Here is a 20,227-nt window from a genome sequence, read left to right on the forward strand (position 1 = left end):
ACTTAGGTGGATTAGCTTGGAGCTTAGTACAGGCAATAAATATATTAATACTTTGAAAGGAGCATAATTTTTATAGAGGACCCTGGTGGAAGACAAGACTGGCACGATAGGTAGGTGTAAGGCCCTTCTGTGAAGGCCCTTGAATGCCAGGCTGAGGAGGGTGTTCTTAGCCAGTGAATGTGACCAAGTGACTGTTCTTAAAGTTGCAAATGATATTATTGCAGCTGTCCTTTAGCTCATTGGCAAAATGGGTGAGTATTAACTGAGGGGAGGTCATGTGGGTCTAGAGTGAAGAGCACTGAAATTATCAATTGGTTTGAATTCTGGCTTCAGCACTTATTATGCTGGGGGGACTTCAACTTCAGGCAAGTTGCTCAAAACCTTTCTGAGCCTCAATTTCCTCATAGAGAAAATGGGAATAATGATTCCTTTTATATGGCTGTCTTAAATGACATAACATTTATGAAATCACCTTTAGTAATTTGCATGTGCAGTTTGTTTGGGATTTCAGCCTAGGTGGTTTGTTTTTTTTCTTTCCAATCTTCCCATACCTTGCATTGATTTTTGTTGTCTTCTGTGCTAGCTCGGAGCTCCAGTACTGTGTGGCAGTAGGGTTCTCATCTTTCTGCTTTGTCTGGGATTTCTAGTACAGCATGATACAAACATCTTTATCTCATTTCGTTCTTAAATATGATATTTGCTATAGATTGTAGGTAAATATCCTTTATCAGAATAAGGAAATTCTCTTCCTAATTTGGAATCTAAAAAAAAAAAGAGTGTTGAATTTTAGGATACTTTTTTGCTTGTATTGTAATAATCTTTTTCCCTGCTCTTTACTCTTTTAGTATGATGAATTATGTCTAATAGATTATATTTCTAATTAGTAGACAAACAGATTTTCTAATAACCTCTTAGAACTAGTTGTGGATATTATCACTTTTTTAATATTCTAGTTGAGTTTATGTAATACTGCTGTAGGCTATTCTTGAATGTTTGGTAGAACTTGTTTGTAAAATATGTGGCCTGATTTCTTTGTGGGATGATTTTAAACTACAGATTCATTTTCTTTAGGGGGTATAGAACAGTTTAGACTACCTTTCTTCTTGAGGTCGTTTTGTTAAATTGTGTTTCTTAGGAATTTATTCATTTCATATGTTATCTAATTTTATAGCATTAAGTTGTTCATGGTATTATTTTATCTTAAGTTTCATGGTGTCTAGTTAGTTGTAGCCCCCTTTTCATTCCCAGTATTTGTATGTGCTGCTCTCTCTTTATCTGTCTTGCCAGAGCTTTGTGTCTTTGATTACTTTTTGCAAAGAATCAGTGTTTGGCTTTGTTTAGCCTCTGTAATTTTTTTTCTTTTTATTTCTTTAATTTCTGTTTTTATTATTATCTTCCTTTACTCTCTTTTGGTTTATGCTGTACTTTTCTAACTTCTTAAGTTGAATGTTTAGCTCCTTAATTTATAACATAAGTTTTCTTTTATAAGATAAGTTTTATAACATTTTATAACAGTTTCTTCTTTTATAAGCATTTTGTTTGTTTGTTTGTTTGTTTGTTTTTGAGACAGGGTCTCATTTTGTGGTCCAGGCTGGAGTACAGTGGCGCAGTCATGTTTTACTGCAGCCTTGACCACCTGTGCTCAAGTGATCCTCCTACTTCAGCCTTCTGAGAAGCTGGGACCACAGGCATGTGCCACCATGCCTGGCTAATTTTTTAATTTTTTGTAGAGATGGGGTCTCTCTGTGTTGCCCAGGATGGTCTTGAACTCCTGGGTTCAAGCAGTCCTCCCACTTTGGCCTCCTTAAAGTGTTGGGATTACCCATGTAATCCACCGTGCCCAGACTAACATAAGCATTTAAGGCAATGAATTTTCTTTCAAAATACTGCCTTTGCTATAGCCAAGAAGTGTTTTGTTTTGTTTGGAGACAAGGTCTCACACTGTCACTGGAGTGTGGTGGTGCGATTATGGCTCACTGCAGCCCCCACCTCCTAGACTTAAGTGATCCTCCCACCTCAGTCTGTTGTGTAGCTGGGACCACAGGAGCATGCCACCATGCTGGCTAATTTTAAATTTTTTTGTAAAAACGGGGTCCCACTGTGTTGCCCTGGCTGATCTTGATCTCCTGGGCTCAAGCATCCACATCAGCATTTGTTATTTTCTTACTCTTTTAGTAATAGCCATTTTAACTGGGGTGAGAAGACATCTGCTTGTGGTTTTGATTTGCATTTCCCTGGTAGTCAGTGATGTGGAACACATTTCATGTACCTGCTCTCCATTTGTTGTCTGCTTTTGAGAAATGTCTTTTCAGATCCTTTGCCCATTTTTTTTTTTTTTTGGAGACGGAGTCTCGCTCTGTGGCCCAGGCTGGAGTGCAGTGGCTGGATCTCAGCTCACTGCAAGCTCCGCCTCCCGGGTTCACGCCATTCTCCGGCCTCAGCCTCCCGAGTAGCTGGGACTACAGGCGCTGCCACCTCGCCCGGCTATTTTTTGTATTTTTTAGTAGAGACGGGGTTTCACCGTGTTAGCCAGGATGGTCTCGATCTCCTGACCTCGTGATCCGCCCATCTCGGCCTCCCAAAGTGCTGGGATTACAGGCTTGAGCCACCGCGCCCGGCCCCTTTGCCCATTTTTAAATCAGAATGTCTTTTGCTGTTGAGTTGTTTGAGTTCTTTATATATTCTGGTCATTAATCCTTTGTTGGTTGAATAGTTTTGCAAATATTTCTCCCATTGTGTTGATTATGTCTACTTTGTTGATTGTTTTCTTTGCTGTGCAGAAGCTTTGTACATTTTCATTTATTTTTACTTTTATTTTGTTTTTCTCTTTCTAGGGGATTGATTTTGGTCTCCCCTGCTCCCACCTCCATTCTATTTTTACCCCTCCAGTGATTTAGAAGCTTTATACTTTATTTCTAGTCTTTTAGTGATTGCCCTTTAAATTTTACCATGCTTACCTAAGATAAGTATAAAGTTGAGTATTTTAACTATCCTTCTAAAACGATATAAAGGCCTTAAGTACTTTTGGCTCTGGTCATCCTTGTTTTGATCAAATTGTCTATTTTTTTTTTAGTTTTCCACCCTCCCCCGTGTACTCGTCATAGACACAGTCTAGTGGTTAAGCACATAAACTAGAAACTGAAACCGGCAGCCTGGTATGACACCCAGCTCTGCTGCCTACCAGATGAGTAGTGCTGGGCAAGCATTTAACCTGCCTGTGCCTCAATTTCCTCACCTATAAAATGTGGACAACAAAAGGATCTTTCTTATAAGGCTAAGGCTTTTAAATGAGAAATACAGTACCTATAAAGCATTAAGAGCTATACCTAGAAGTTGATAAGTACTATATATTAATATAAGTCTGCTGTTACTGCTTTATTGTTCTGTTTTGAATAAACATTGTTTAATTTTACCTACATATTTAACAATTTCTTTTCTCGTTGTTTCTTCTTCTACCTTAGACCTTACTTCTGAGACATTTTCCTTCTATCTGAAGAATATTCTTTAGATGTTATATTGCGAGGTCAGTTGGCCTTATATTTCAGCTTTTGTTCTTTTGAAATGGTCTTCCTATTTCACTCTAATTCTTAGAAGACAATCTTTCTGGGAACATAATTCTGTTTTCTTTGAGTGCTTTGAAGATACTGTTTCATTGATTTTGGCAGCCAATGCCGCTGTTGAGATGTCTCTTATCTGATTGTCATTCTTTTGTGAGCACCTGTCTTTTCCTTTTGGCTACTTCTGAACTCTCCTTTTTGTGTTTTTATTGTGCAATTTTACTAAAGTGTGCCCAGGTGTGTATTTCTTCTTTATTTCTCCTGCTTGGCATATATTGTGCTGCTTCTCATGTCTGTGCATTTTTTTTTTTTTTAAATCAGTTTTGGCAAATTCTCAGTTGTTATGTCTTCAGATATTTCTTTTCCATTTTCTCTGTTCTGTCCCTTTAGAATTTTAATTAGATTTGTCCTTTTTGGAGTCTCACTGTGTCTCCCAGTCTGGAGTGCAGTGGCGCGATCTTGGTTCACTGCAAGCTCCACCTCCCAGGTTCACAGCATTCTCCTGCCTCAGCCTCCCGAGTAGCTGGGACTACAGGCGCCCGCCACCACGCCCAACTAATTTTTTATATTTTTAGTAGAGACGGGATTTCACCGTGTTAGCCAGGATGGTCTTGATCTCCTGACCTTGTGATCCGCCTGCCTCAGCCTCCGAAAGTGTTGGGATTACAGGTGTGAGCCACCGTACCCGGCTGATCTCTTATATTTCTATCTCCTTGTCTCTCTGTGCTATAAAAAAATTGGTGGGTAATTTCTTGAGCTATTAGATCGAGTTCATTAATTTCTTTTTTAGCTGATGTCTTAATTGTAGAGTGCGTTTTATTGAAGGAATAGGTTTTTCATTTCTAAAAGAATAGGTTTTTCATTTCTAAAATATTTCATTTCTAAAACATTTGGTTCTTTCTGCCATTTTAGATAGTGTCTTGCTTTCTAATTCCTTTAGACATTTCAAACCTAATTATTTAAAGTCCTGTTTATTTCAGTTTCTGAAGATTTGCGGATCTAAATTTGTCGTTTGTACTAAGAACTCATGGTGACTTATTTTGTGTGTTTAGTAATTTTTAATTGTAAACAGATTTTTGGTTAAGCCTTATCTGAGGGAATCCTTATTTACTAAATTGGGACTGTTTGCATGCAGCTAAGATTTGTATTTGCTCTGGTATACAAGGATGTTAGAACTGTGGGACACTTAGCCTGTGAGTCCTGCTGAATGTGTGTGACTCAGGTTCAGCCTCTCTACCTAGAGGTTGGACCAAAGTTTGAATATCTGATAGAATGACCAATTGTCTGGTTAGTCCAGGACTGAGGGGTTTCCTGGGATGTGGGACTTTCAGTGCTAACACTGGGACAGTTCTGGGTAAACTGTGACTATTGGTCACCCTAATTCCGATTCCAGTGCTTGTTTTGTATCCGCTTGTGTCCCCTATCAGATGACCCTGGCTTTCCCTTATGTTTATGTGTATGTGCCTTCCGTAGAGATTTCCTATACTTTCCTGCAATTCCAGCAATTAAAAATTACATTTGTTGTAATTTACTCAAGATCTACTAGCGTGCAGAGGCCCTTTCAGAGCATCGTGGAAGTGTAGCATGTAATTTTACTTTTTACTTATTGTTCTGTAGTCTTCTACCATATAATTATTAGTGGTTGTATAGTATTCTGTTTTATGTCTTTATCAACATTTATTCAACCAATACCTGTTTTGGACATATTCATTATTTCATATTTTTCCCTTATACAAACGCTATAAGAAATCCTTGTAGCAAAGTTTTTGCACAATGTAAGATTATTTCCTTACGATAAATTTCCAGAAGTGGAATTGATGAATCAAAAGGTTTTGCAGCATTTTAAGTCTTTGAATTGTATCACCAAATTGCTCTCTCATTTCTGTGTACCCTGTGTGACATGTGACACAGGCTATTATTTCTTTCACTCTTTGTTGCTTTGATAAATAAGATGCCCCCCTTTTTAATGAAGGCACCTGACTTTTGATACTGGTGAGCCCCAGTATGGTACCACAGTATTTTAATATCTGAGTATCAGGTGTAGATTCACTCTAAGAAGTAGCTTAGCTAGCTCCCACTTTGTTTTAAACTACTAATCAAGCTGTTTGTCTGCAAGCTCCATACCCTCCTTTCTCTGTACAGATAATTAGATGTTCATGTTCTCAGAATTGGCTGTTGAAATCAGCCATATAAAGTAAATAGGGAGTAGCTTTCCTTGAAAATACACTTCTTTGTGATTCTCTGAACTTGGCAGTGAACCCCTGGCCCTTGTGACTTTTGCTCACAGGGCTGAAATGCCCTTCAGCATTGGGCTTCCAAGTGGCTGGTGTTGACCTGGGGTTCACACAGAGAAACTCATTCAGTTCATGTTTATTGTTTCTCACTTCCTTAGACTGAAGCACTGTGCCATGCTCAGTACCTTATTTAACACTTAATTCAATGCAGGGGTACTGGTGGGAATTGCAGGGGGCATAAAAATTGGAGTAAAACATAGCCTCTGTTTAGGAGTATATGATTTAGGTAGGGATAATTAATTAAATGAAAAAAATACCTGTGCCACAGGCAGAAAGACCCTTGCTATATGAGTCTGCTCATGTGCTCAGCGCTTCTGTGTGCCACACCTGAAGGAGTTGGTGATGTTCTGAATAAGACAGAATTCTAGAGACTCCACCTCTGTAATTTACAACGTAAGTCAACAGGAAAATGATTTGAGACTACCACAGTTGTAGTAGAAACACATCTTTCAAATAATCCTAGTCATACAGTATTTATCTCACTAGCACGTTTTGAGAATTAGAAGTAGAAAATGATAACACAATAAATATATAAAATCATTGTTAAACCCCATTACCTTTGCAGTGATGTTAGTTTCTTCTGGATGTATGTGTTTCCCTGCGTTTGTCAATAGCCACATAACGAGTGGCTGCTGAGAGTATTCCAGCCTTCAAAGGCAGGTTCTGAGTGCAAATTTGAACCAGCCTGGAGGCAGCCATTAAATCTAATTAGGAAACAAAACTGCCTCATGCTCGGTGGGTATTTGTAGGTTCTGGAAAATTCTGAAAGGAAAGGAGTGATTCTAATTAGAAGCAGGTCATCGGGCCAGGCGCGGTGATACACGCCTGTAATCCCAGCACTTTGGAAGGCCGAGACAGGTGGATAACCTGAGGTCAAGAGTTTGAGACCAGCGTGGCCAACATGGTGAAACCCTGTCTCTACTAAAAATACAAAAATTAGCCGGGCGTGGTGTCAGGCGCCTGTAGTCCAGTTATTTGGGAGGCTGAGGCAGGAGAATCATGTGAACCTGGGAGGCAGATTGCAGTGAGCCGAGATTGTGCCACTGCACTCCAACCTGGGCAACAGAGCAAGGCTCCATCTCAAGGAAAAAAAAAAAAAAGGTTGTCATAGTTACTTTATTTAAAAAGAAATGTGGAGTTCAGGACCTGTTGCCATCTATGGACAGAAGGGCAACAATGAAGGGAGGCCTGGGTGTGGAGAGGAGGAAAAGGAACAGAAAGCACAGGATCGCTGTTCGTAGATGGTAGAGCTGTGAGGACATCCTGTGTCCACACCCTCCATGGGTCCCTAAGGCAGCAGAGTCAGCCTCCCAGGAGAAAATGGGATGTGTTTGATTCAAATCATAAAACAGGAAATCCTCCTCGTCCTCCTTCTCTACTTCCTTCTCTTCTTCCTCCTCCCTTCTTCCTCTGCCTTCTTCCTCTTTTTTCTTCGAGACAGGGTCTGGCTCTTGTTGCCCAGGCATGGAGCACAGTGACGTGATCTCAGCTTACTGCAACCTCCACCTCCCAAGCTTAAGCCATCCTCCTACCTCAGCCTCCTGAGTAGCTGGGACTACAGTCATATGCCACCATGCTCGGCTAATATTTGTAGAGACTGGGTTTCACTATGTTGCCCAGGTCCTGGGCTCAAGTGATCTGCCTGCCTTGGCCTCCCAAAGTGCTGGGATTACAGGCATGAGCTACCTTGCCTGGCTTCCTCTCTTTCTTTTCCTCAGCCCCCAAACAAACCTGTAGTCAAAAGCTGAAACGTTAGGGTGTTTGCATATTTTATTGAAAATTTTCTACTATATATTTTTTTCTTGCTTTGCGTTCATCTGACACCTGTATATTTTTTTCCAAATCTGCTTTTCCGTTGAACCACTGTTTTACGTTGTTATCCTTTAGAAAGAAATAGGACTTTATGCTGAAATTTTATATCCATTCATTACTGTTAATGTGCATTTTCTTTGTAGACACCTGAGCTTGAGAACTAAAATAGCATCTTTATGCTTTATTGAGATTTTCTAGATTGGGAGAGTAGTACCCCTTACAGTTGGATACAATAATTTTTTAAAAACTTCCTGATTTTTCTAAAACTCCCCCAGGACTGATGCCTTATATAGTTCACAGCTTGTTAAACCTGTTTAGATCAGGTTTCTTAAGTTAAAAAATTCTCAAATTAAAAAAATTATTTGCTGTGAGATATATATACAGAAGCATATGTTATAAAGAATGAAGTGTATATATGTAATAAAGAATGAAGTGAACACCCCATAACTACCACCCAGGTAAAGAAATATGGCCAGCATTGGCTGGGCGCGGTGGCTCATGCCTGTAATCCCAGCACTTTGGGAGGCCGAGGCGGGCGAATCACGAGGTCAGGAGATCGAGACCATCCTGGCTAACATGGTGAAACCTCGCCTCTACTAAAAATACAAAAAATTAGCCAGGCATGGTGGTGGGCGCCTGTACTCCCAGCTACTCCGGAGGCTGAGGCAGGAGAATGGCGTGAACCCGGGAGGCGGAGCTTGTAGTGAGCCCAGATCGCGCTGCTACACTCCAGCCTGGGCGAGAGAGTGAGACTCCGTCTCAAGAAAAGAAAAAAGAGGCCGGGCGCGGTGGCTCACGCCTGTAATCCCAGCACTTTGGGAGGCCGAGACGGGCGGATCACGAGGTCAGGAGATCGAGACCATCCTGGCTAACACGGTGAAACCTCTACTAAAAAATACAAAAAACTAGCCGGGCGAGGTGGCGGGCGCCTATAGTCCCAGCTACTCGGGAGGCTGAGGCAGGAGAATGGCGTGAACCCGGGGGGCGGAGCTTGCAGTGAGCTGAGATCCGGCCACTGCACTCCAGCCTGGGCGACAGAGCGAGACTCCGTCTCAAAAAAAAAAAAAAAAAAAAAAAGAAAAAAGAAATATGGCCAGCACACAAGCAGCACACCTATGTGTGCCTCTCCCGGCTCACAATAGCCACCCCTCAAATAAGCAGCATACTGCTTTTTGTAATATTTTTCTTTTTAATTTTTAGTCATACTACCAATGTATTCTCTATTAATTGATAAAATTAGTTTGGTTTGTTTCTGAACTTCATATAATTGACTCCTAGATATTCTTTCATAAGATCCTTCCTTCCTCTTCCTTTTCCTTCGTTTTTTCTCTTTTTCCTTTCCTTTTCTTATTTTCTTCTTTCTTTCCTTTCCTTTTCTCTTCCCATTCCTTTTTATCTTCCCTTTTCCTCATAGCTCACTGCAGCCTCAATTTCCTGGACTCAAGCAATCCTCCCACCTCACCCTTCAGAGTAGGTGGGACTGCAGGTGTGTACCCCCCATGTCTGGCTAATTTTTTGTATTTTTTGTAAAGATGGGGTCTTTTCCCTTCCCTTTCCCTTTATTCCTCCCCTCCCCTTCCCCTGTTCCTCTCCCCTCCCCTCCTCTCCTCTCCTCCCCTCCCTGCTTCCCCTCCTTTCCCTCCCCTCTGCTTGCCTCTTTCTTTCCTTGATTTTTCTTTTCTTCTTCAGGATCTCACTTTGCTGCCCAGGATGGCGTGCAGTGGTAAGCCTCAATCTACTAGACTCAAGTGATCCTCCCACTTCGGCCTCCTAGTAGCTGGGACTACAGGTGCATGCCACCGTACTCAGCTAATTTTTTTGTTTTTCATTTTGGAGAGACAGGGTGTCACTGTGTTGCCCAGGCTAGTCTCAAACTCCTGGGCTCAAGTGATCCCTCCTGCTTCAGCCTCCCAAAGTGCTGGAATTACAGGTGTGAGCCACAATACCTGGTCCATAAGATTCTTTTGCTTAATATTGTGTTTATGAAATTCACCCATTTTGTTCTGTGTAGTGTTCATTTACATTGTTATATAGAATTCTGTTCTTTAAATACACCACATTTGACCCATTTGTGTTGTTTTCAGTTTGAAGCTGATGTAAACCCTGCTGCTGTGAATACTTTGTATGTGAATACCTTGTATCTGCCTTCCCTTGAGCACTCACAGGGAATGTGTCTGGTGCACACTCAGGAGTGGGAATGCTGTTTGCAGGGTATTCGCATCTTCAGTAATACTAGTAATGCCAAACTATTTTCCAGAGTGGTTGCATTCTTACAACTTATAATGAATATATTTCTGTCAAAATTGTGTAAGTGGAAAAAAAAATCTTGTAAGTAGAGATCTCCAGTCTCTACCATTAATTCAAACGATTTTAAAAACAAAACCAACCAAAAATGCTTTTTTACCTCTCCACTTCCGATGGTGAATTTTATCTGTGTTGGTGGAAAATAGGAATCAGATAACAAAATAGACTGTAGTGAAAATAACTCAAGTTAGAAAGTAGAATATCTAACTGGGGACAAGAGAGGGAGAGAACACAGCACAGGGGCCTTGTATATAATATTAATAGTATTAATAGCTGTTTAATGAGGATTTATTGGTTGATTAATCCATGGGTGTCTAACATACCTGATACACCATCCTGTCCCTAAGTAGAATTTTCCAAGCAAGTTCTCGGGCGCCTCCTTTGCCATTAGAACTGGGTCGTATGGAAGCTAGAGTGGGAAGCATCTGATGTGTTTCATTCCTGGCATCTAGAACCCTAGCAGGTCATTAATTCAATTAGACACAAGTATTCTTTGGTTTAAGATTCTAATGCCCTAAAAGCAGGTATGGGTTTTGTACTGATTTACAGGAATGTTCTGAAAATAAGCTGCAATTATTAGAAACAGGTTTGGGCCAGTCTCTGGAGGTCAGCATTGTTTATTCTTAATGAAAACACCCAGGATCACTCTTGGGCCTGTGTTACAGTGTTCAGGGTAAAAAACCATCATGATGACAAGCTGAGTCATATTTACTTTCAATCTGTTATTGAAAGAATTTATAGGAATAGTTGCTTTTTAACCAACTTACCTCATTTTTAAAATTGAGGGGAAATATATATACCATTAAATTTACCAATTTTACTCTTTTTTTGAGATGAGGTCTCACTCTGTCACCCAGGCTGAAGTACAATGGTGTGATCATGGCTCACTGCAGCCTTGAGTACCCAGGCCCAAGCAATCCTTCCACCTCAGCCTTCCAAGTAGCTGGGACTACAGGTGGCACCTCTGTGTCTGGCTAATTTTTTAATATTTTTGTAATGACAGGGTCTTGCTGAATTGTCCAGGCTGGTCTCAAACTCCTGGGTTCAAGCCATCCTCCTGCCTCAGCCTCCCAGTGTGTTGGGATTATGGGTGTGAGCCACTGCGCCCAGCCCATTTTTACCATTTTTTAAAGTGTACAGTTTGGTGGCATTAAAGTACATTCACGTTATTTTGCAACCATTTGACTCCAGAACTCTTTTCATCTTACAAAACTAAAACTCTATACCCATTAAACACTAACTCTTCATTTCCCCTCCCCTCAGCCCCTGGTACCCACCCTTCTACTTACTGTTTCTATGAATGCTACTACTATCTACTCTTGGTCCCTCGAATCACTAGAGTCATACAGTATTGGTCTTTTTGTGACTGGCTTATTTCATCTAGCATAATGTCCTCAGAGTTCATTCATTTGATAGCAAGTATCAGAATTACTCTCCTTTTTAAGGCTGAATGATATTTCCGTGTGTGTGTGTGTGTGTGTGTGTGTGTGTGTGTGTGTGTGTGTACATACATATACCACATTTTGTTTACCCGTTCATCCATCGGTGGACATTTGGGTTGTTGCTGGATGTGGTGGCTCACACTTGTAATTCCAGCCCTTTGGGAGGCTGAGGTGGGCGGATAGCTTGAGGTCAGAAGTTCGAGACCAGCCTGGGCAATATAATAAGACCCTGTCTGTACCAAAAATTAAAAAAAAAAAAAATTAGCTGAGCCTGGTGGCATGCACCTGTAGTCCCAGCTGTTTGGGAGGCTGAGGCGGGAGGATAGCTTGAGCTCAGGAGTTCAAGACCAGCCTGAGCAATATAATAAGACCCTGTCTGTACCAAAAATTAAAAAAAAAAAAAAAAAAATTAGCTGAGCCTGGTGGCATGCACCTGTAGTCCCAGCTGTTTGGGAGGCCGAGGTGGGAGGATAGCTTGAGCCTAGGAGTTCAAGGCTGCAGTGAGTTGTAATCACGTCACTGCACTGCAGCCTGAAAGACAGAGGGAAACCCTGTCTCAAAAAAAATGAAGTCATTTATGTTGGTTTCACCTTTTGGCTACTGTGAACATTGGCATACACGTATCAAGTTTTTGGCATACAAAAATTCAAGTTTCTGCTTTCAAATTGATAGTTGCTTTTTAATCGTTTTATACCAACCACCCTTAGTAGTGTTGATTTGACAATACTCTTATCATTCCTTGGAAACTTAATCAGTTTAGTTACCATTCTCGTTTTCTCATCTTTATGAGCAAATAAGGCAGAAAGAAGGGAAGCGAAATGTCCAACACCACTCATTTTTGTTAATGGTGTTGATAAAATTGGCACCAGCCTTTCAGTAATTTGGATGCTATGATTGTTCTTTTTTGTTGTTAAATTTTTGTGTCCATTATTGAGTCATAATAAAGTAGCATTTAAAAAAAAACCTGCCATATTTGTCTAGCATGTATGGCATTTTATGATTTTAAAGATATTTTTAAAGTTTGGTTAAAAACCTTAACAGTATATATAAAATGAAACACTGTGCTTTTACTGTGGAAATTTATCCTATATACCTTTATATAATAGTTATTTAAGATTTACATTTGGCTGGGCACAGTAGCTCATGCCTTTAATCCGAGTACTTTGGGAGGCTGAGGTATGCAGTTCACTTGTGCCCAGGAGTTTTCAAGACTAACCTGGGCAACACTGGGAAACCCTGTCTCTTCAAAAAATAAAAAAAATGTTAGCCAGGCATGGTGGTGTGCGCCTGTAGTCCCAGCTCCTCAAGAGGCTGAGGTGGAAGGATTGCTTGAGCCTAGTTCAACGGAGGTTGCAGTGAGCCAAGATTGCGCCGTTGCACTCCAGCCTGGGTGAGAGTGAGACCCCTTCTCGAAAGAAAGAAAGAAAGAAAGAAAGAAAGAAAGAAAGATAGATAGATAGATAGATAGATAGATTGATTGATTTACATTTTAGAGAGTTAGTATATGTCTGTTATTTTTGAACTTTTGGGTTTCAGGGCTCCTTTATATTCATAAGAATTATTGAAGGTCCAAAGGAACTTTTGTTTTTGTGGTTATATGTTGATATTTACCATATTAGAAATTAAAACTGGCTGGGTGCAGTGGCTGACACCTGTAATCCCAGCTACTTCAGGAGGCTGAGCAGGGGTGGATCACTTGAACCTCGGAGTTTGAGACCAACCTGGCTACCATGGTGAAACCCTGTCTCTACACACAATACAAAAGTTAACTGGTTGTGGTGGTGTGCACCTGTGCTCCTAGCTACTGCTGATAAATTTAAAAATATTCCCTAATTTATTACAAAATGTAAACCCATTAAATGTTATAAGTTATATATTTTTATGAAGACAACTGCCTTTCCTAAAACTAAAACATTTAATAATAAGAGTGTATTGTTTTATATTTTGGCAGCAATATTTGATGTCTGGCTTACTTAAAGATGGCTAGGTTCTCATATTTGCTTCTACATTTAATCTGTTGCAATATGTCATTTTTATTGAAGTATATGAAGAAAATTCAGCCTCACACACATATAATTGGAAAAGAAAGGAGGATTTTCTTAGTCTTCCGATAATCACAGATATTTTTCTTTGATAACCACACTCAAACTTGACAAGTGGTAGCTTCTCAAAGATTAGTTGCAATATAGAATTTGAATGAAATATATCAGTGAATTTTTCATCCTTGGTTACACTAAAATTCATTTGTCTTCCTTGTACCTTTTGTTGTTGTTTTTTGTTTTCGTTTTTGAGATGGAGTCTCACTGTCACCCAATCTAGAGTGCAGTGGTGCGATCTCGGCTCACTGCAGCCTCTACCTCCTGGGTTCAATTGATTCTCCTGCCTCAGCTTCCCAAGTAGCTGGGACTACAGGCACCCGCCACTACACCCAGCTAATTTTTGTGTTTTTAGTAGAGATGGCGTTTCACCATGTTGGCCAGCCTGGTCTCCGGCTCCTAACCTCAGGTGATACCCCCGCCTCGGCCTCCCAAAGTCTTGCACCTTGAATAGATCTTTTACTCAAGTATAATTTCTATCATCTTCATTGGTCATTTGGAAAATACTGGTTTACTAAGTATGTGAGTCTTCCAAATATTGATACACAGTGAAATATGGGATAAAAAATAAAAAATTCACATTTATTAACATCACCCCCAGTTACATGGGGAGCTAGCAAGCTCATCGATCGTGATGAGTGCTGGTTTTCGCAACAGTCTAAATTTAACTTGAAAGCTCGGTTTTTATTTTTGACAACAAATTCTGTCAGTTGTTTTCCTTAAAGTGGCAGGCTTATTTTGTTCATGTTCAAGACAATGTCTGCCAAGTATCCAAGCTGGAACAACCATAATTTGTCATTCATTCTTTTTAGTAAACTTGGTGTAGTAGCCCATTTGCATTACTATAAGGAATACCTGAGACTGGGTAATTTATAAAATTGTTTTAATTGGCTCAAGGCTCTGCAGGCTTTACAGGAAGCATGGTGCTGGCATTTGCTTCTGGTGAGGCCTCAGGAAGCTTACAAACATGCAGAAGATGACAAGGAACTAGTGTGTCACATGGCTAGAGCCGGAGCAGCAAGAGAGGTGGGAGGTGCTACACTCTTTTTTTATTTTTTATTTTTTTGAGGTGGAGTTTTGCGCTTTTGCCCAGGCTGGAATGCCGTGGTGCGATCTTGGCTCACCACAACCTCCGCCTTCCAGTTTCAAGCAATTCTCCTGCCTCAGCCTCCCGAGTAGCTGGGATTACCGGTGCCCGCCACCATGCTCAGGTAATTTTTATATTTTTATTAGAGACAGGGTTTCACCATGTTGGCCAGGCTGGTCTCGAACTCCTGGTGCTACATTCTTTTAAACAACCAGATATCGTGAGAGTTCACTCACTATCAGAAGATTACACCAAGACATTCATGAGGGACTGCCCCCATGATCCAAACACCTCCAACCAGGCCCCACCTCTAACATTGGGGGTTACGTTTCAACATGAGATTTGGAGGGGCCAAACATTCAAACCATATCACATGATATTCCATGAAAAAAACAAGCAGTTCATTTTGCAACTTAAACTGTATAATACATGCTTTTTCCTGGGACTACCATGGTGCCTCAGTAGTCCACAGAAGTACTTCATGTGTACCTACTAGTTTGGGACACAAGGACGTTAAAAGCCATGTACTCGGGCCAATTTTTACTGCTCTATCAAGGATCTTCTTAAGTGAAGCTGGCATTTTCTTTTTTTTTTTAATCTGTGATTACTGGTGCAGTTGATACCTCTACCTTGATTAGTGTTAAAGAGCTCGCAGTTTGACCCACTGTTGATTTTGCACCATGGACACAAATGTGAACATAGAAGAAGGCAAATTATGTTTTAGTATTATGATGAAAGTAGGGTGTTTTGCTGGGACTTGGTTTGCTACAGGCCAGTAGTTCTCAAAGCCTGGTTCCCTGACCAGTGGCATTAGCATCTCTTGGGAGCTTGTTAGAAATGCCAACACCTGGGCCCTCCCCTTCCCTTCCAGTGTCCAGGTCCTTTGGGGTGGGGCTAGGCTGCTGCAGCTAGCTCCAGGGGACTGAGAGAGTCTGCTGAATTTCAGAAAGGCCACTCTGCCTTCTGGAAGGATGGTGGTTGCGGGGGATGAGTAAGTTAGGGACAGAGTGTTCTAGTGTTTGTAGAGGATGTGATATGGCCTGGACTTCAGGCAGTAGGAAGAAAATGGAATGGATTTGCTAGAGATAGATTCTCTAGAACTTTATTGCTGGTAGACCACTTAAAAGCTTAGAAAACAACTGTGCTTTGCTCTGAGACCTGCCAGCCATCAGGGACAGATGAGTTTTAAACGCCCTTGCTGCTTTGTGTCTTGAAGCAGTTTAATCTTTTATTAATCGTGAAAAAATCAATCCAGATAACTTGCCTGAGTCATTTCAGTCTCCTTTTTGAGGATGCCTGCTGAAGCAGTGACCATGATCTCTGGTAGGGTAGAGCCTCACATTCAGAGTTTAGAGTCTTAGAAAGGACAGTTCAGTGTGGGAGAATGGCAGCTATGATTTCATTCAGATATGCCCAGCTGCTGACAAATTGAATACAACGATCCGTGGCCGGCAGAGCTCTCATGTGTTGTGTGTTGTCTTGAGGCTGGTGAGGTGTATCCTTTCACTGTTGGATTTTACCATTCAGTGCAGTCAGTAGCTCCATTTGATATAAGTGTAAAGATGGGTCTCTCATTTCAGTTTCAGCAATTATTCTCAAAACTTTTATTTTTCAGTGTTTTAAAGTTTTTTTATTTTATATCTTTTTTTTTTTTTTTTTTTTTTTAACAGATTTGTAAGACTCCAGGGCCTTCCAGCCGTGAATAATCTGATGGTTCCTGACATGACTGGGGAAACAGACGCTTCGTATGGCAGTTGAAGAGTGTGTGTCTATGTGCATTTAAAACCTTCTTTCTGTACTTACACATTCACACGGGAAGACAGGCTCATTCTTGTGCACACTTGAGAGTTTTACAACTGATGAAAATTAATTTAAGAATCAGATGGAGCAACTTGACGCCACTGGGCTCAGGAGCCCGGGGAGAAAAATACATCACTAATGGCCAATTTTCCATATGGTCTGCATGGGTAAAGAAAGTCTGCAAAAAGAAGAAAAAAAAATTTGCACAGATTAAGCCACAAAAATACCTTCCAGTTTAAAGAAGGAACTAAGTGCGAAGGTGACTGAGAAAGAAGTGTGACTTCAAACATTGCAGCGGCTCACACAGTGCTTGTTGCACTTTATTTTTCAGTGGGTTTGGTGATTTTGATGGATTAAAATTCTGGACTGAAAAGTAACTCCTATTGTGGTTATGGCTAGAGGAAAGCAAGTTCAAGTATGATGGGACAAGTTTGAATAATGAACTTATTCCTTTGCCTATTTTAATTAACTGTATTTGAGAAATTTTAATTTATTATTTCCCCGTTTCTTTTCCTGCATCTATAGGATAATATTGTAAAATAGCAGTTGAAACCAATAATTATAAAACAAATATCAAGGAAAATCCAAGCAAAGCTTTCTTTTTTTTGGACGAGCGGTGTGGTGTTTGGAGACAGTCTGTGAATGTGAACAGGAAAGCACCCATCAGCAAAACACGATCACTCTCTAGGGAGACAGTTGAGGGAATCTGACTCTGGCTTCTGCTTTTGTTTTAAGGGATTATCTTCCCTGTCAAGTCCAAGAAGATTTTCGTATGAGAAGATTACCTGATGGACTTAATTCTAAGATTAGCTTTTTTCATCAAGATGGAAAAAGATCTTTAGGAGCAGAAAAGGGGAGTGCTAACTGGGGGAGCGAGAAGGGAGACGAGCAAAAGAAATAAAATCTTGTAGCGTGGCTCTGTTTTGTCAGCAAGAGGATTTAAGACTCACCCAAGGCAAACACTGGGACCACTGTAAGAGCGCTGGAACATTCTGCCTCTTGAGTGAAGGGGCCTTCTTTCTAGCCTCTATGGCACTGAGGGGTGTGCCGGCTGGTGGAGGAGTAGTCCGATGGAGCCCTGCGTTCCCCGGGGACACAGGGCCAAGCTTTGAGGTGGAAAGTTTCTGGTTCTGAAACAACGGGGAGAGAGTCTGTTTTTCTTCCTAAAATTTGGACTCTTGTCTGCACAAACTCTGGTCTGTTTTGCACGGTTTGTGTGCCTTTTTTCCCCTTTATGCAATCTTTTTCAGCTTTAGCAGCAGAAATTTGTCTAGTTCAGAAAACATGCTAGAGGGTGGCTTCCGAAGGAAGATGATCCTGTGTGTTCTGTCTCTGCATCCGAACTTCTGAAGAGAAAAATTCGAGCTAGAGGGATTCTTAAAGCCTTAAGTTACTTGAAATCTATGTATTTGCAACCCGTTGTCTCTGGAATCATTACACTAAACTGGAATCTCAGGCTGAATGAGAATAACCAAGTGGAGTAAAAAGAAGAAAACCGTTTCTTGATCACCACTTAATTAACGATGCTCTTTCTCCAAAGGATCAGCACGTTCTTCCTCTGAGAACTTGAAAATAAAAATGGACCCCATGTTTTTTTAAGCATTACCTTTTCTTAGAAGACTGCCATCATCTTTTATAGAGGAATTTTTTCACTATGCATTCGGTGGATCTTTATAAAATACTGACCTTCTAATTAGATTCAGGTCAGTCTTAATTAAAGGGGGAAAAACTCAACGCAAACCAACCACAAAAACAAATACACCAATGAAAGAAATTGGTTTAAATTTCACAGCATTAGCATTACTTTTTAAGTAAAACAGTTCATTGAAGAAAGTATGTATGCAGCGGTGGAACATGGGCCTGTGCTTTGCAGTGACTCCAACATCCTGTGCCTGTCCTGGAAGGGGCGTGTCCCCAAGAGTGAGAAGGAGAAGCCTGTGTGCAGGAGGCGCTACTACGAGGAGGGCTGGCTGGCCACGGGCAATGGGCGAGGAGTGGTTGGGGTGACTTTCACCTCTAGCCACTGTCGCAGGGACAGGAGTACTCCACAGAGGATAAATTTCAACCTCCGGGGCCACAATAGCGAGGTGAGCTGTGGTTTTGTTTCACTTTTTGGTCACTTCCAGTGGTGTTTTTGAGCCCCTTGTGGACTTGAAACTTCCTTCATTTCAGTTTCATAGACTTGCTGCTAAGTGAGACTTTCCATGCTGTGAGTTCTGTCTCTTATGCTCTGGCAGAAAAGATGCTAAGGTGGACACAGTTCACAGTAGGCTGCCTCTCCCCACGTGGGTCAGTTGTCCCTGGCACCCCTGCTGTCTTCCCCCTGCACTCTCTCAGAGGGTCCAGGCAGTGGGAAGACGCCCAGCAGTAGGGAGGCCAGGGCGCTTTCTGACCACGGTGTGGGGTTAAATTAGATGATCCTAACCAACTTCTCATGCTCCAAGTCTGCATGGCAAAGAGTTATCCCCACCCCTGATGTCACACTGACAGTGTGAAAAATGAAAGTGGTGCTGCCTTTACCTTGCACAGTTAACATCTACGTTTCTTTGGTGATGGCTTGACACTTGGCTTGTATTTTTTTGTACTTGGAGGTAAAGAAGTAGTTAATGGACAAGAACCATAGTTTTTCACATGTATAGGGTATATTATATTCAGGCTATTATGCCATATATTTGTACATATAGATTCCTCTGGGCTTCTAAAATATAAGCAGTGGGATTATCTATGAAATTCATGCAACCAACATTTATTGAGCAATACTTAAGTGTTAGGCATTGTGTTTTAAAGAAGAGCTTTGAGTGATAATTTCTTGCAAAGTTATGCTTGTATAGCACCTTCACAATATTCATGTTTTACTCTTCACTAGCTTATTTAGATATTTTTAAAATGAGGAATCCAAGACTATTTCAGGCATCTTAAAATGTCATTAAATGGTTATTAAATAGCTATTGTAAAGGAGCAGGAATATTTTTCAAGTATAGGTCTTAGTCCATTTGTGCTACTATAACAGAATATAGACAGGGTGGCTTATAAACAGTAGAAATTTATTTCTCACAGTTTGGGAGGCTGAAAGTCCCAAGATCAGGGGGCTAGTATGGTACGGTTTTTGATTTCTTCTTGGTGGAAAGAGGATGAGAGGCTCTCTGAGGCCTCTTTCATGAGGCCATTAATCCCATACATGAGGGCTCCATTCTCATGACTGAATCACCTCCTGTAAAGACCCTACCTCTTACTACCATCACCTAGGGGGATTCACCATACGAATTTTGGGGGCACACAGACATTCAGATCGTAGCAATATAAACATTCAGTAAAGTGTACTAAACTTAACTTTCAATGATTATTTTTATATGCAGTCACCCATATAAGCGCCAAAAAGACCAAAATATACAGCATTTCCAGCACCAGTTACAGGTACTTGGTGCTCCTTTCCAGATTTTACATTCTGTCTTAATCCATTCCTGCCGCTAAATCAAAATATCTTAGACTTGGTAATGTATAAACAACAGAAATTTATTGCTCACAGTTCTGAAGACTGGGAAGTCCAAGATCGAGACGTCAGCAGGTTCAGTGTCTGGTGAGGGCTCTCTTCTCCATAAATGGCACCTTGTTCCTGTGTCCTCATGTGGTGGAAGGGGCAAGGGAGCTTCCTTGGGCCTATTGTATAAGGATAGGAATCCCATTTATGAGGGGAGAGCCCTCAAGACCTGATCACCTCCCAAAGGCCCCACCTATTGATACCACCACATGGGGATTAGGTTTCAACATTGAGTTTTGTGGGGATGGAAACCTTCAGATCCTAGCACACCCCTGCTGAGAAGTAACTCACATTCTT

General features: G+C 41.0%; 1 protein-coding gene across 5 annotated transcripts in view; it reads left to right on the top strand.

Moving 5' to 3' along the window:
• The window catches only part of LOC105478743 (TUB like protein 4), a 287,369-nt gene that overhangs the window by 57,045 nt on the left and 210,097 nt on the right, over nt 1-20,227 (top strand). For 2 of the 5 annotated variants that reach the window (XM_011736357.2, XM_071096651.1), the window contains exon 2: nt 16,263-18,479. The exons of 1 other annotated variant lie outside the window; for it this stretch is intronic. In XM_011736357.2, coding sequence (XP_011734659.1) covers nt 18,228-18,479 — 252 coding nt within the window. In that variant the 5' untranslated portion in view covers nt 16,263-18,227. Of the gene's footprint in view, nt 1-3,501; nt 3,524-14,574; nt 14,717-16,262; nt 18,480-20,227 lie in introns of those variants that run through there. 2 more of the 5 variants (XM_011736358.3, XM_011736356.3) reach the window with 2 other exon arrangements.

This window comes from Macaca nemestrina, chromosome 5, assembly GCF_043159975.1.
Source record: "Macaca nemestrina isolate mMacNem1 chromosome 5, mMacNem.hap1, whole genome shotgun sequence".
Taxonomy (NCBI): Eukaryota; Metazoa; Chordata; class Mammalia; order Primates; family Cercopithecidae; genus Macaca; species Macaca nemestrina.